At 36.4% G+C, this 17426-nt stretch overlaps 1 protein-coding gene across 17 annotated transcripts in view; it reads left to right on the top strand.

The window, feature by feature from the left end:
* Window positions 1-17426, top strand: part of EXOC2 (exocyst complex component 2) — a 206102-nt gene that overhangs the window by 167169 nt on the left and 21507 nt on the right. For 10 of the 17 annotated variants that reach the window (XM_036257415.1, XM_036257413.1, XM_036257405.1 and 7 more), the window contains 3 exons: window positions 1396-1512; window positions 9132-9161; window positions 12589-12730. In XM_036257415.1, the coding sequence (XP_036113308.1) occupies window positions 1396-1512; window positions 9132-9161; window positions 12589-12730 (289 nt within the window). Of the gene's footprint in view, window positions 1-1395; window positions 1513-1727; window positions 1758-6738; window positions 6761-9131; window positions 9162-12588; window positions 12731-14565; window positions 14712-17426 lie in introns of those variants that run through there. The other 7 variants (XM_036257408.1, XM_036257411.1, XM_036257412.1 and 4 more) reach the window with 6 other exon arrangements.

Raw genomic sequence — 17426 nt, 5'->3', positions numbered from 1 at the left:
GTCTGGTCTGGGGCAAGAGGCAGTATGGCCTCCAACCCCCTGCCTCACCTGTGTACCTTGCCAATGCTGTTCACTGCTGTCTTTCTGACTTTTACTTGTCATTTATACACAAAGTGTGGAGGAGTTTACACACCATAATCCTCTCTACCTTGTTCTGTACTCCATTTCCCACCCAGACAGTATTAGTGCCATCAGCAGTGTTTCATTTGCTTGAAAGTACCTTAGTAATTCCTTGGCCTTTTAATTATATTTGTTGCAGACCAGAAACGGCATTGAATAGACTACACTCTGCCACAAATAAAGACAGGGACATATTAAGTATGTGAACATATTAAATAATATATTTTTAGATTTAGAAAATTTTGAAAAATGTGATGGGGCTAAATTAAATTATTAGGAAATATAATCTATGCTTCAAGAGTGTATTTCATCTGTCATTTGTCTACCTCAAAGGGCAGGGGCCTATTTATTTCCGTGTTTATCATATTGACTTGAACATAAGTTATTTTGATTACATATGAAATAGTAAACAAGTATGAGTGAGAACTTTTCCTGGAAAATGTTATTTGCCTTAGTTTTTAGTCAAGGGATCTTAAACTACGGCCCTAAATTAGTCATATTTGTTCCGGAGAATGCTCTTACGCTGGAGGGAGCACAGGGAAAGTCTGTCTGTGAACCACAGTAGCAGTGACAAATGCCATTCCTGGAATTTTATTTATAAAAGTAGTTCTTCTGAACTGTAAAAGGTGTCTTATTTATCAGCATTGGGGTCTATGATTTTGCTGACAAATGACTTTAAGCAGCTAGAACTCTGGAGAGTATAGAACATGGGGCTCTAATCCTCTATTACTGACACTGGGGGAGTCCCCTAACTCTCTTCACTCCCCAAAAGAGGGAAATTATCCTACATAAACAATTCTGCAAAGGTACGTTTTTTTTTAAGGAACCCATCATGTAGATTGTATCATAATTTTCTTATAAACTATTTTCTAAGAGTTTCTATAATTTTTGTAATCACTTAAAATATCAATTTTATAGCTTTTTTGTGCACAAAATATTAAGTAGAATAATAGCATGAACCCCTTTCATGTGAACAACAGCTGATCCCACTTTAGTTAACTGTGTTTCATCAATCTGTTTCTCTATACAGCTATTAAATTTCAAAGGGAACATTATTTGACTCTTCAGTGTATTATGTGATAATAAGCAGTTAGAATTGTTATGTTTGTCTCTATGTTAATGTTGAGAAAGAAGGAGCCAAGAAAACCAAAGCATTGAATGTTGATATTAAACACCAAGAGATTGTAATTAAATTTAATAAGTGATAAATGATACCTGTTAGACTCTCATTTGTTACTGTAAATGTAATTTTCTAAAAATTTGTTTTGCTTTTAGGAACAGCAACTTTTGATAGTCCTAAGTAATTGCTGCTACCTGCAACGTCACACCTTCCTAAATATAGCAGAACATTTTGAAAAGTACAACTTCCAGGGAATAGAAAAAATAACACAGGTAAATGGATTATGTTAAGTTGGTTGTTTTATCAGTTTAGTTTCCAAACTATTCCTCAGCACCCTCTTTCTTTTACTTTCCTATTCTTTTCCCTCTTGTTGCCCTCCCCACACCCATATTCTTTCCCCATCTTCATCCCACTGTCGTTGAGTAATTCCCATCCTTCTCATAACTCACCTTGAATAATTAATTTAATACATTCTCTTTTCCTTTAGAGCAAAGTTTTCTGAAGATTAGAGCTGGTTTACTCCCCACCTAAGTTATGCAAAAGTAAGGGAAGAAAATAATGACTGGAAGGCATAAAACCCAAGTCTTTAAGAATCATTTCAAATTTGGCTGTTTTTAGATCATAACTTTTATTTATAGCCAGGAGCAGATTCCCTGAGTCTCTAAATAAATCTTTTCCTGTTTGTTCACACTTTTTCCTTTCTCCCTTTTCATGTGTCTGCGATGTCCTTTTGCTTTCACTACTTAAGCAGCACACAGGTGCTTTAGCATGGACGTGTGCATGCACGCACAGCTGGTGTATAACAGCGGCAGGATGCTTAATATCTTGCTTAACATCTTACCTGAAAAACACATGCTCTTCACTCTCTACTCCATGGAAGTAGCAAGGTTGAACAAAAAATAGTCCTGTGTCAATGGAGTAGGTTTTTTAGAACGTTTTACTTTGTCGTTTATATATTTTTAAGTAAGCAGAAAAGGAAAAAATGAAGCAACCTTGTTATTAAAGGTTAGTTCCTGGGCAAAGGTTTATCAGATTTCTAAGTAAAACTAAGCTAGAACCACTTTTTAATGTCAGTACAGTTTTCTCAGTGCAAAGAATAATAAAGATAATGATCTTGTTAATCTTATAATCAAAATGTACTCTTGATGGATTACATATATTTTACAAATGATGGTTCCAGTTTATGAGCTCAATTGGAATTTTTTTTCAAAGAATGAAAATATCAAAGTGGGTGGCTCTGTCTTGTTTTCCTGCCTTTTCGTAAAGGTTAATCATTCTGATGAGAAATGTTGTGACTTAAGGCTATAGGGCCAAAAGTGAAGTTTATTTCCAGAAATTTTTGTGCTGAGAAATGTACAGAGTTCTTTTGCAGTAAAAAGTGGACACTGTTTTTATGCAGTAACAATAATGATAACAGTATATTTAGTGGAGACTTTTTAATTATTTAAAAATACATGAAATGATTAGGAATTGCATATAGCAGAAGCATTAAGTTTGGTTTTCTTTAGGTTTTTAAAAAGTTATAAGTAGGGGCCTGACTGGTGTAGCTCACTGGTTGAGTGTCGACCCATGCACCAAGAAGTCACTGGTTCGATTCCTGGTCAGGACACATGCCCAGGTTGTGGGCCCGATCCCCAGTGGGGGGCATGCAGGAGGCAGCCAGTCGATGTTGTCTCATTGATGTTTCTCTCTCTCTCTCCAATCAAAAATATATATTTTTTAAAGTTATCAATAGGAGCTATCTATTTTTTCAGTTTATATCATTAAGAAGTAGCATGAAAGTGACATATAAATAGACTTAGATACCCTCCTTAGTTTTTGTCTAGATCATTTTGAGACCAAGGTAATATGAAAGCTTTGGGAGTACAGCTTAGAATAAATGGTAGGCTATTTTTCACATTCAGAATTTGTAATTTTTTAAATTGACCAGTGAATATTTTCAAATTATTCAGTTGTGTAAACAGTAAACTAGATTTAGATTATAACATTTGTGTTAACTGTTTGTTATGAGTAAATTCATTAATTTCATGATGCCAACCAAGTAAACTATATTTTTGCGTTAAGGGAAAAAAGATTGCCAACTGCTGTTGGTTTTCACAGTTCTGTTTTCAAATGACAGATAGCTCTAGAGGTGTGATCCCTGAAAAATCATGGGGCACATAGGTCACGCGAATGTCTTGGTATCCACTCTTTCACCCTGTTTCTCTATTGGAGATAATGGTTTATTGTGGGCTCTTACTGAGTGTCACAGGACACTAGACATTCTCTCAGATCTCTTCCCTGGTATGAACTGGTGGTCTGCCAAGGGTTCGTCTGGGCATTTCCTCCTGCTTTCTTCTTGGTACTTCTACCAGCAGATGGATGAAAATGAGCACTTGTTAGTTCCTGTAATCTTGTTCCTCGTCTTCCAAAGTAGAATGAATTATAATATTGGAAAAGTACACAAATAGCTTTGTTTTTTAGGAGCTTATTAAATTTAGTGACCAATGATCATTTAAAGCTGGAATGATTTCAAATATACAAGTATATTTGATGCAAATAACTTGTGAAGTAATTAAGGTATTATTAATTCCATCTTTTTTAATATAGAAAGATGCGCAGAGAATGTAATGATTTGACCTATTTAAGTGCAGAGTAAAGCAGGTCTCAGCATTAAGTACTCTCATTCTAAATCCAGAATGCATTCTGACCTAGCACCATATATCTTAAAATAAATAACAAAATTGTTCCCATGGAAACACACCAAAGGAATAGGAAAATCGTGGTAGCTGCAATTATATAATTCCAAAGAACTTCTTTACATATATAAAATTCTATTTTAACCTATTCTAGTCCTTAAAAAGCAAACGTCTAACTTAGAGTGTGTATAATCGCAGATTTTCAGTTTACTTGGGCTGCAATCATGAAACAAGTCTCCTTAAATTCTTGATTGAGGCTTTATTCCAGCTTGGGGTGGAAGGAAGGTTCTTTACCTACAGCTGTCAGTTTTAGAGACTTTTGTGTCACTTGAACCATCTTGCTATATTTTACATATTTGATTATGTTTAGCTTAATTGTATATCATTCTTTCTGATCTCTCTTTATATTTTTTTTTCTGTTGCAATAATTTGGGTGCTTAGCTTAATTTTTTTTTATCCTCACCGAGGACATTTTTTTGTTTTTTGTTCGGAGAGAGTGGGAAGGAGAGAGAGGAAGAGGGAGGGAGGGAGAGAGAGAGAGAGACAGACATCGAGTGGTTGCCACCCGCACAACCCAACTGGGACCGGGGACAAACTGCAACTGAGGTATGTGCCCTTAGCGAGAACTGAACCCGGGTCTCTCTGGACCGCAGGCCGATGCTCTAACTGCTGAGCCAAACCGGCCAGGGCTTAATTTTTTTTTAAATAGCTCCTTCATTCCAAACCTTTCTGCCTTTTTAATATCCCTTTATCTCTTTAGTTATGTTCCACATATTAACATATGGTATTTTAGTTTTTCAGTTTTGTATTTTCTAATTTTCATTTTGTGGGGTTTTTTGGACACATAACATATATAAAAATGTGTTTGTAAATTTCCAAATTGGGAGAGCAATCTTTTCCATATTGGGAATTAGTTTTCTTTATTACAAATGTCTTACTTAATGGTTCTGAGGTCAGAAGATATGTTTTTAACTTTGTTGAAACTTGCTTTGCAGGATACATGATCAGTTTTCTTAAATTCTACCTTCTTAAAAAGATTATGTCTTTCAGTTTTGAATGCCACATTCCATACATGTCCGTGAGGTCAAGTTTTTGAATTATATTGTTGAATCTTCTGTATCCATTCCTTTTGTTCATTTATTTTGGTCTTAATTTGTTGATTACTAGAAGACATATATGAAAGTCTTTCTTTGGCTACTTTGTAGGTATTTTCTAACATTCTGTAGTTCCACTATAATATGTCTCTTGATAAGATGATTTTTTTTTCCTGACTTTGATTTATACCTTTAATTAATTCTGGAAAATTCTCAGTCATTATCTCTTTGAATATTTATGTTTCTCTATTCACTATTTTCTCTCCTTTCAAGATTTCCTATTGGATACTTATTAGACCTCTCACTCTATTCTCTATGTCTCATATTTTTCTTTCATGTTTTTCCCTTATCTTTTTAATTCTGTGAAATGATTAGGAGTTATTTCTGAAGTTCTCTCTTCTCATTCATTTCTTCTCAGTTGTATCTAATCTTGCTGTAACTTAGTGTCTTTTGACATTTTATTTCAGTTTATCATTTTCAGAAACTTTTTTATTTTTCTTACTAAGTAATGGAAAATTATTAACTTACTCTGGAATGGTATAATTTCCAATATAAGTGTAGGACAGTGATTTTCAACCGTTGTGTCACAATAATTTTTAAAACGTGCAGTACCGCCCTGGCTGGTTTGGCTCAGCAGTTAGAGCATCAGCCTGTGGTCCAGAGAGACCCGGGTTCAGTTCCCACTAAGGGCACGTACCTCGGTTGCAGTTTGTCCCAGGCCCTGGTTGGGGTCATGCAAGAGGCAGCCACTCGATGTGTCCCTTTAATATCAATGTCTCTCTCTCTCTCTTCCTTTCTCTTCCTCCCACTCTATCTGAACAAAAAATGGAAAAATGTCCTCAGTGAGGATTTAAAAAACAAAACAAAACATAAAAACCATGCAGTACCTGACTATTTATTTAGTCAGAGGCATATAAAAAAAATGACAACAGCCAATACAATAATAGCCATCTGGTGTGAATTAATCAAAATTATACCTTTTTTTTTTTTTTGTCAGATCGTCAAAAAAATATTTTTGGTGTGCCACAAATTTCAGCAGTTAGTTTATGTGCCATGAGATGGAAAAGGTTGAAAATCGCTGGTGTAGGAGACAGTGGTCTGGCAGTCAAGTTCTTTCCAGCATCCCTCAGATCATTCTATGTAGGTGGTCTCAAATCAAATACAGTGTACAGCCAAAACAAAAGCCATCTCTTCTTCCCTTCCTTAACAGAAGATTGGAGAGATTGGAGCAATCCAGTGACACCTAATGAATGGGATGTGAGGTAGTTAGCTTGATTATAAAAAATCCAAGGGGAAAAAAAAGTTTTGGGAATGATAATAAAGATTAGCAGTACGTCACCAGGTTACTCAGTGGAAGGTGAAGGAAGTGATTGATGATGGTGCTCACTGACAAGTCCTAGAAACATCGCTTGTTCTTCTGTTTCGGGCAAGAGTGTATCTTGTTTTATCCATGGTTTTCTTTTTTGTTTGTTTTAATAGTATCACTTCTACTCGGGATTAGGAGTTTATTTTTAAAAATTAATTATTTAGCCCTGGCCAGTTTGGCTCCAAGGTTAGAGCGTGGGCCCATGGACCAATAAGTCTCGGGTTTGATTCCAGTCAAGGGCACATACCTCGGTTGCGATTCATCCTCGGCCCTTGCTGGGGTCATATGGGAGACAGTCAGTCGATGTGTCTCTCTCACATTGATGTCTCTCTGTCTCCTTCCCTCCCACTCTATCTGAAGATAAATGGAAAAATATCCTCAGGTAAGGATTAAAAAAAAATTATTTACTCGGTATTTATTTTGTCCACATTTGATAAGTTATGGTTCAGTAACATAAAAGAATGTTGGTTTGTCATCTGTCTAGCTATACATTTGTAATGAATTAAAATATATTAATTTGACTGAACCTAGTAATTCAAATTCAGTTAGAAGTTTGATGAGTTTATTTCTATAGAGATGGCTCAGTTAAATGTACTTTATTCTGTCATCTTTGAAAAGAAAAAAACAGGTTTTGTTTTCTATTTTCTTCTTTCTCAGAAACATTTTATTTTAAAAAGCATTTTTACTAAAATTTTTTTTGAAATAGTAAATTTAAAAATTTAAATTTGGAACATTAAAATAAATAAAAATAATGATTTTTAATTTTTTAAACTATTTTAAGTGAGTTGAAGACAACTGTATAGAAATTGAGGAAATGCGACTTGGCAGGTTTTTGTTGTCCAGGACCAGTCCAGTGTGATACAGGTCCGGCATGTGATAGAAGAGTCTCTGCTGCTAAAGAAGTTATCATGGTAGATTAATGCAAGTAGTACTACATCTGAAATACTGCTTCCTAATGTAGTCTGTATTCTGTAAGTCATTACTAACTGTTTGAAGTACTTTAAAAGGTGCTGCCCAGTTTTAATATGTAGGAATTGAGTGAGTACAGCTATACTGAGTACATAATTCTTTAATCAGCACCCTGCCCCCTCTTTTCTCCTGTAGATAAGTGTGCTGTTTTGGTTAGGGGAGCGTGCCCTCAGCCATCACCTTCCCTGTGAGACTTTTCCGTCCTCCCGGTAGTGCCCCTTAAACACTCTGCTTCCGTAATAACCCTGTTTTTTAACATGGAGCTCCAAGAATGTTTGTCTTTCTTTTCTGTTAGACTGTGATTTCTTTACAGGATTTTTTCATTTAACTTCCATCCATCACTGTCAGGTAGTGCTTTAGTGATGGGTGGGCCTTAGCCTTGGATTTCAGTAGGGTCAAGTACACTTAGTTAACATCTTGTGTTCATAACTGGTTTGAACAGGGCATCAGTGATAACAGGCAGTTAAAATAATAATAATAAAATAATAATAATAATTGGTGCTGGCATTTATTATGTGCTTTAAATGTGCTACACAGGCTCCTCAAATTGTGTTTTTAAATTCTCACAAAATTTCTAAGGTGAGTACTGTTTACCTTAATCCTGCCTTGTCACTCCATTATATCAATGCTGCCACTCCCTCTTTTTCGTTTCATTTGCCTAGTATCTGTCTACTCATCGTTTATTTTCATCTCCCCTTTCTCTGACAAAAATTGAGGTATAATTTATATACAGTAAAACACAGACATCTTAAGTGTATAGGTTGGTGACTTTTTACACATCCAAGTATCCACCACCCAGATCAAAAGATAAAAATGTCCCTCATGCCCCATTCCAGTCGATAGGCACTGTCTCACCACTGTTCCGATTTCTGTCAGCATAGATTTTTTGCCTGTTCTTGAACTGAATATAAAATGGAATCATACAGTTTGTATGTAGCCTTTTTTATCCGGCTGCTTTTGTTCCAACTTAACAATTTTTGAGATTCATCAAAATTGTGTCTTTCAGAAATTTATCATCTTTAATTGCTGAGTTTGGATAACCAAATGTTGTTTATCACTCTCATGATAACGGGCATGGGTTGTTTGAATTGTAGGTTTTATAAATATATTTGGTGTGAACATTGCTGTGAAAGTCTTTTTGTGGACATTCGCATTCTCTTATCTTGGATACAGTAGTTCCCCCATTCAGGTGCAGTTTTGCTTTCCATAGTTTTAGTCCCACGATCAAGCATGGAATACAAATACTAAATGAAGAATTTCAGATAAACAACTCATGTTTTAAATTGCATCCTTTTCTGAGCAGTGTGATGGAATCTTCTTTTGTCCCATTCGACCCCACCCTGGGATGTGAATAATCCCTTTGTCCAGCGTATCCACACTGTGTATGTAGTACAATAAGATACTTGGAGAGAGAGACCAGGCCACGCTCATATCTTTTATTATAGTACCATATACTGTTATAATTGTTCTGTTTTATTATTAGTTCATCTCTTACTGTGCCCAGTTTACAAGTTAAACTTTATCATATGTATATATGTATAGAAAAAAACATGGTATGTATAAGGTTTGGTTTCCTTGGTTTCAGGCATCCATGGAGGGGTCCTGGAAGTTGAGTGGGGTTCTGTATATACCTAGAAGTGGGATTGCTGGTCATGGAATAAGTTGATTAGAAACTTTGAATTGTTTTCCAAAGTTGACTCTTACTTTACACTCAGCCAACAATGTATGAGTCTTCCAGGTGCTCCATCTTTTCACTGATAAAGTTATCACTCTTTTTATTTTAGCCAGTCTCATTGCTTTCATTGACTTTCCTGGTAAGTAATGATGTTAAGCATCTTATACATTCAGATATTCATATTTAAATATCTTCTTTTACTTACTCATTTTTTTTTAATCCTAACCTGAGGATTTTTTTCCATTGATTTCGAGAGCAGTGGAAGGGAAGGAGGGAGGGAGAAAAAGAGGGGGGAGGAATCAGTGTGAGAGAGACACGTCGATTGGTTGCCTCTGCACAAGCCCCAGCTGGGGCCCGGGATGGAACCTGCGACCCTTGCGTGCTTGGGCCATAACCACTGAGACACACTGCCAGGGCCGCTTACTGATTTTTTAATTGGGTTGTTCATTTCTCTATGAGTGATTTTTAGAAACCTGTAAATAAATTCTTTGTTAGATGTCTATTTTTTTCCTCCCATTCTGTTCTTATAATGGTATCTTTTGAGTAGAAAATTTTAATTTTGATGAGATCAGTTTGTCAATTAAAAAAATTTTTAATGCCTTTCCTATCCTGTCAAAATATTTGCTCCAGTGTCTTGAATATTTTTTTCCTGGAGGCTTTGTAGTTTTAGCTATTATATTCAGATCTATGATTTATCTTTTATTAAGTCTTAACGTTTTATTCATTATCTTTGTGTTAATTTTAAATATATTATTATAAGTTATATTATGTTGTGAAAAGACAGTTCAGCTTCTTCTTTTCTGATACTTTTTTCTTCCTGTATTACCTGGACTAGGGCCTCTGTTATAATCTTGAATATAAATGGGAGAAGGGACATTTATCAAGTCCTTTTTTCTCATCTATTGAAATAATTCCACTTCTGTATAATGTATTCTTTAAAAATTTTTTTTTCTTTATTGATTTTAGAGAGAGAGGAAGTGAGAGGGAGAGAGAGATAGAAATATTGATGAGAGAGAACATCGATTGGCCGCCTCCTGCAGCCCCTCACTGGGGATTGGGCCCACAACCTGGGCATGTGCCCTGACCAGGAATCGAACCAGCGACCTCTTGGTACGACCTCTTGGAATCAACTACTGAGCTACACCAGCCGGGTTGTATTCTTTTTATTTATTTATAGATTCAATTTTCCAGTAGTTTGCTAGAATTTTTATGTCTTTGTTCATGAGGCCTATTGGTCTGTAATTTTCTGTGCTTACAATGTCTGTGTCAGTTTTTTATATCAGGGTTTTGCTGGCCTCATGAAACAAAATAGGAAATATTCTCAGGCTCTGGACTGTGATCAAGTTTGCGTGTGGTAATTTCTTCTTTAAGTGCTTGGGTAGGATTCACCAGTGAAACCACCTGGTCCTGAAGTTGGCATCATATGAGAGCATTTGAAATAATGGACTCTGTTAGGGACTCTATCTACATAGGACTACTTGTGCCATTTTTAGAAAGTTGTGTTTTTCCGAAGTTTATCAATTTTCTTTGTGTTAACAGATTACATAAAACTATAATAATGCTTTCAAAGCCTACTTTTGGCATTGGTAGTTTTCTCTAATACTAATCTTTTTAAAGATGTAATTGATTTCTGATCATATCTTTAATTATTCTGCTTTCTTTGAGTTTAATTTTCTCTTTCTAGCTATTGGAAATAAAAGATTAAAACATTACTTTAAGCTTTTCTTCTTTTAAACCTTTCTTCTTTCTGAGAGATACATCTCTGGCTATAAAATCCATGGTTTTATCTCTATCACAGATTCTGATCTGTTGTATTTTCATTGTCAGTCTAGGTTCTTATTAATGCTTCCTTTTTGGATGCCTCTCCTCTTTCAAGAATTGGCACTTGTATTTCACATTCCCAGCGTATCTCTAATTATCTGCTTAGGTTTATGCTTCTAAATATTAGAGAAAGAGAGAGGGATGAAGGAGGGTAAGGGAGCTCAAGGTTCATTCCCTACCACTGTTTTCCTCAATTGTTCCTCCTCCTCAATCTGATGTATTTGCTTTTAGGTTAGAGGCTTTTCTCAAGTTACATGGATGATATATTCTTTGAATCTTGGTATATTCAAAAATTGTTTTCTTGAATTCTATTAGTGAATGATATCTTAGCCAAATATAGTACTCTTGGGTTGCCTTTCTTTTATTCCTATAGATATTATTCCCCTGATTTTGGGTTCCAATTTTACCTCTGAGAAAGTTGACGTCAGACAGATTTTTTTTTTTTTTTTGTAGGTAAATTTTTTTTTTGATCTGGAAGCCTAAAAGAGTTCCTCTTTCTCTTTTTATTCTTTTAGAGAATTGATACTTTAGTAGTATTTGCCTAGATGTGTACAGTGTCTTAACAGTCTAGCCTGGAACTCAGCAAGCCTATTCAAATGACAAACTCAGTCTTTAGATCCGGTTAAATTTTCTTCTATTGGTTGCTTAATTATTACCTCTTCTCTAACTGCTCATAGCTCTCTACTTGAATGTCTTGATGTGTATTAGAGCTCTTGGATCTTTCTTCTGAGTCTCTTCCCTTCATAGTTTCCGCCCATTTACGTTTTTACTCTGTGCTTTGAAGTACTTAATTGCACTTAATTTCAATCTTAGTAGTCACCAATAGTTTCAATTAATCTAGTCAGTTGTTAGCTTTGGAAATCATGTTTTATGTTCATGAAGTCTTGTTTTATATTATACTTTAATCTCTTTAAGCATTTTTGTTATTTTTCTAAGCTCATGTTGTTGCCTTTCTCTTCTACAGCTGAATTTCACTGCTTGACAGATACCCTTGTTTATAGCCACCAGACTCACTAGATGTTTATTTGTTTTTCAACCTGAGCTTCTTGAAACCTAGATCTGGTGTTGGAGAGAAGCTTGTGTTCCGTGGGTCAGTGTTGTAGAAGCAGACAGGTGCCCAGTCCACTACAGAGGAGCCTGCACCCACAGACTCTTTCCTCCCCAAACTTAGTGCTCTACCCACCCACTGTACCCTCTTGGCCTCTTGGGTGCCGTCGAGACCCAGCACAGACTTGTTGGACTGGTGTTGACAGCTAACCTCCTCACCCTGCTTCATCCCCACCGCTAGCAGGAACTCACGTGGGCTGAGCTTTCTGTAAATGCCCTGTAGTCCACACATGGGGATTCGTTCTTACTCTATTAAATAGCTGTGCTAAAGTGATCTTTATCACTGACATAAATAAAATTAAAATGTGGTTTTTGTAGGAAAATTAAGTACTTTTAAAATATGCTGACGTATTTTTTAAAAATATTTTTAATTGATTTTTTTTTAGAGCGAGAGGAAGGGAGAGAGAGATGAAAACATCGATTGGCTGCCTCCTGCACGCCCCCTACTGGGATCAAGCCTGCAACCCAGGCATGTGCCCTGACCAGGAATCGAACTGGGACTTCTCAGTCCATGGGACAGTCAATCCACTGAGCTACACGGGCCGGGCTATGCTGAAGTATTTTTAAATTTACATTATTACCTTTTCCATCACCCTTAAATGGACAACTTATAATTACTCTTTATTATATGTTTTTAGGTTAGCATGGCCTCACTGAAAGAGTTAGACCAAAGACTATTTGAGAATTACATTGAATTGAAAGCAGATCCCATCGTTGGCTCCTTAGAACCTGGAATTTATGCAGGCTATTTTGATTGGAAGGACTGCCTGCCTCCAACAGGTGAATGGTTTCAAGTTCTCCAAGTTCTCTAAAAGTAGTCTGATATATCTAGAATAATAAATATGGATATGCTTTTTATCAATTAACATATGCTTAAAATATTTTTCTTTTTATTCACATTTCTTATATTTACTAAGGGATTACCTTGATTGTAACTATTTATTAGCTTAAACACATTTCTTGATAGTTTAGAATTTAGTACACTTTTTAATTATGACTAATTAATGACTTCGTTATTTTTAAATTCTGGAGAATAATTATACCTTATAATATTTGATCATTTTTAGTGATGCATACTTCTTGCAATATTCCTTTATTGCATAGATATAATAGACTTGAACAGTTTATGCAATGATTTTGTGACCATCATCAAAAAATTTAAGAGGTCTGGGTAGTTCTACATAAGAAAGACCTAATTATTGATGCTGAAAGTGAAGGATAGAAAGAAAATGTGTAGGAGTAAGATTATCATAGTAATTTAGCAAAGACAATTGACCTGCAGGAGAATGACTGATACACTTTCAGTATTATCTTTGTGATATCAAATGAAAGTCACATAACTTTATCATATATATTTTTAAAATAACTATTGTGCCTTGGCCAGGTGGCTTAGTTGGTTGGAGCATCATCCCGTACACCAAAAGGTGGCAGGTTCGATTCCTGGTCAGGGCACATATCTGGGTTGCTGGTTCGCTACCTGGTCGGGGCACTTATATGAGGCAACCGATCAGTGTTTCTCCTTCTCTCCCTCTCTTTCTCTCTCTCCCTCTCCCTCTCTAACTCTCTAACATCAATAAAAACATATTCTCAGGTGAGGGGAAAAACAAAACTATTGCTTGCTGAATCAAATAAATTCTTTGATTAATCAAATAGTAATTTCTTTGTATGAAATAGTGTGCAAAACATAAAACCAAGCTACCTATTAATTTTTTAAATTTATTTTAGATAGAGGAAGGGAGAGAGTCATATAAGGCCTTTTACCTACAGTTGGCCATAATTGATCTTTTTTTCTAAACTCCCATTACCTTTTTATATACTTCTCTATTGTCTGAAAACTGGATTATAGTTTATATCCCAAATATGTCTTTTTAAAATTTGAATCAAATCCTATCAGTTTCGTGCTTTAAATCCTTGCAATATATTCCCATTATCCTTACAGTAAAATCTGCGGAGCAGCTCAGTGCTGGCCCCTGCCCATCCCCTGGTGCACCTCCACCACCCACCTCTCCACCACCCACCTCTCCACCTGCTCTCCAACAAAGTGCGCCTTTCTGTTGCCCAGACTTCCCAAACCCTTCCACTTCAGGGCCTCTTCAGTACTGTTTTTCCCTTTGCGTAGACAGTAATTCTCCTACATCTTCATGGGGCTGATTCCCCTTTGTCACTCAGGCCTCACTGGACCAGCCATTGACCAGAAGAAGTGCCAGGGCCATTGGAGAATAGGCATGGTGCTTTAGATTCAACCTGTGACAACTACTCCTGTTTCGTTCGTGAAAGAAGTATTTCAAGGGAGAATGTTATACACTGGCCTTTATTCTGAGAGCTTTTAAAGCTAAATCCATAAGATCATAGTCCACTCTTAATTATCACAACATTGTTGATAAAATTGACCTTTAGTGGTAAGCATGGTTTATGACTTTAAGTGAACAAATCTGACTTTCAACAACAAATGATCATTCTCTCATTCTTGAGACCTCAGTCAGCAGCCTCTGGCACTTTGGATCTTGTCTCTATTTAAAACTCTTGGGCCCAGATGACTTGAAGTTGAATATTTTGGGGTTTTAGAAAGATAATATAGTATGTGTACCATATATATTATGTTACATTCCCAACAGGGATTCCTGCAGAGAAACATGAAGGGATAATATTCTATTCAGTTCAGGTGAGAAATTCCACCACAAGAGTCCACAAATTTGCAAATTCACAAACAAAATCTTGCATCCTCCTCTGTATGTCCAGCATTTAGACCACTACTTGGTACCTAGTACTTATTCAGTAAATATTTGTTTACTAACTATACGGATGACCTCCTGGGAGCTCGCAGAGGTGCCTTTGCTAGTAGCATCAGCCTGGTCATCATCACTCCTGGCTCACCTGTGCACACTTCGGGGCCTGCCTCTGAGCTGAGTGCTCCTTCCAGGACGTCCTCCTAATCACACTGACAAGGTGGCTTTGCTTTCCTCTGAACCCCTAGTACACGTTTAGCCTCTCCTCTTTAGTACATGTATATGTTATGTGTATGTATATATTTTGTTTCTGTTTTCTTATTACTCTGTATTGGAGGAATTTTTAAATAAAGATGTGAGGAGCTTCTTTTCACATTCCCAGACTTCAAATTATTTAAGTATTTTAATAGAACAATTACTGAAAGATGCAGATTCCAAAGGGCAGATATCAGAAGAATTTTAAAAATCTTTTTATTTTCTACTTAAAGTAACAATATGCAGTACTCAGATATTGCCCTTACTGGGTTCTTAGCCTTACAGTGGTATAAACGGGTTCCAGGTCTCTCTCAGATTTGTTCGACAGCTCTTAGCAGCACTGAGTGTAACCTCCCTCTTACCCCAGTCCTCGGACGACTAGACAGAAGAGCCTGCGCTCTGCCAGCCATCCTGATAACTGCCTCTCTCCTTGGGTGGCCCACCTCCACCTTCTGTCTCACTGTCTCTTTATTTTTATGTTGTTAGTATACAGCCTTACTGAACGTGCAGGTCACTCCTCAGTTTGTTTTCTGCCAAATATTTGCTATATGGTTTTGTTATTATTTTTTCTAAAATTATTTTTCAATAGGAAAGCAAATCTTATGATGTTCTAGTTTCCATTATTATTTTTGTTCATTTTTTAATAAATAGTACACAGTGAATATTCATACTTGTTTAATTGAATTAAAATGAATATATTAACACTCATTTTCTTACGTCCTGTGAGTTCTCACATGGTAGTTTTGTGCACTCCCTAAATTTTGAGCAGTTACATCTGAATTAAAAAGAAAGTACCGCCCTGGCCGCTTTGGCTCAACGGTTAGAGCGTCGGCCTGTGGTCCAGAGAGACCTGGGTTTGGTTCCCGCTCAGGGCGCGTAACTCGGTTGCAGTTTGTCCCTGGCCCTGGTTTGGGTCGTGTGGGTGGCAGCCACTTGATGTGTCCCTTTCACATCGATGTTTCTCTCTCTCTCTCTTTCTCCCTCCCTCCCACCCTATCTGAACAAAAAATGGAAAAAAATGTCCTCGGGTGAGGATTCAAAAAAAAAAGAAAGTATCATGTCTGCACAACACATAAGCAGTTCTATGTGGCATTGCCATACAAAATGTAACCTGTTTTCAGGGATAGTTTAATTTTGTTAAAATTAATATTTTCTTCAGTTATTGGTATGTTTATTGACATAATTATTATATTGACATAATTATTAGCACTGACATTATTCTTAAATTATTTGCTTTGTATGTTCGGGGTCATCAGATTACTTGTGATGTTTCTGTGAGAATAGGAAAAGGTCATGACACAGCTACTGCAGCTTTCCTCATGTTTAGTGATTCTGCAACAAAAGGCTTGGTCACAAAGCATCAGTCTCACATCTGTCTCCATTTAAAGTCTAATTGTTACTGAGAAACACAATTTACCTGTGAGTGATGCAGAGGAACCTCCCACCCCCCAATCTTCTCTGACTTGCAGCTTCGTCTAACAGTCAGTAGTCTTTAGCACATGCTGAGCACCACCAGCAGCGATGACAGAATTCCTGACGGGGTAGGAGGCAGGCTTGCTTTCTTATCAGCTCACGTGTTTCAGGGGGTGTCTTTGGAAGACAGCAGTGCATGAGGTCACCCCCTCGCTTAAGGGGTGCGGTCAGCCCACAGCACTTCAGAGGCTTTGTGACACCATGGTGGATCCCCAGTGAGGTGTCTTCATATTTTCTCTGCCATGAAAGTGAACCAGTACAGCCGTTCATGAGAGTGATGATGATGTGTGGCCTCTGGGTACTTTTTTAAAACAAAGTCAATTCTGCTGGCTGTGTAACATTAAGTGGTGTGGCCTTTTTACCTAGCTCTTTTCTTGTTTCTTTTAAGACAAACATACTTTCATGAGCAGAGGGCACATGACACTGCAGTGTCAGCACTTTATTTATTCTTTCTCAGTTTCCAAAAACACTTGGTGTTGTCAATGTTCATTTCACTTTTATAAACTGTAGTACTTAGTTCTGTTCTTTGTGTACTTCTGACTTTGTGATCACTAACTGAACGTTAGCCTTGCATAGTCATCTAATGATTTTTAGTGAGTGAACTTCATCTTTGAAGAGAAAAGTCTAAGTTAGTAATTTTTTCCTGTACTGGACTCTGAAAATATAGTTTTTATTAATTCCTTGGGCTATTTTTATTAATTTCATTTGAAAAGTATTGTGAAGTAGATTTTAATAAACTTGTATTTAAACTATTTTTAAGAGAAAAGCAATTTTACATTTTCTACAAGAGTATAATCATTATCTTTTTAAAAATCAGTTTTATTATTTAATCTCACTTTTTCCCCAGACATTTTTTCATAAGCAGTTTAATGTATCAGAGTTAATGCTATAAAACCATTTGTACAATACTTTGGACATTTGGTTATAAGTTATTTGTCTGCCAAACATTTTTCAATAAAGCTAAATTTTGGCTCTACTGGTCCTCAATGTGAAATTTATTAACTTTGAGATGACCTGTGACC

The sequence above is a fragment of the Molossus molossus genome, unplaced genomic scaffold, assembly GCF_014108415.1.
Source record: "Molossus molossus isolate mMolMol1 unplaced genomic scaffold, mMolMol1.p scaffold_m16_p_12, whole genome shotgun sequence".
NCBI classification, from domain to species: Eukaryota; Metazoa; Chordata; class Mammalia; order Chiroptera; family Molossidae; genus Molossus; species Molossus molossus.
The sequence above is the reverse complement of the archived record's forward strand: the minus strand, read 5'-3'. Positions and strand labels throughout refer to the sequence as shown.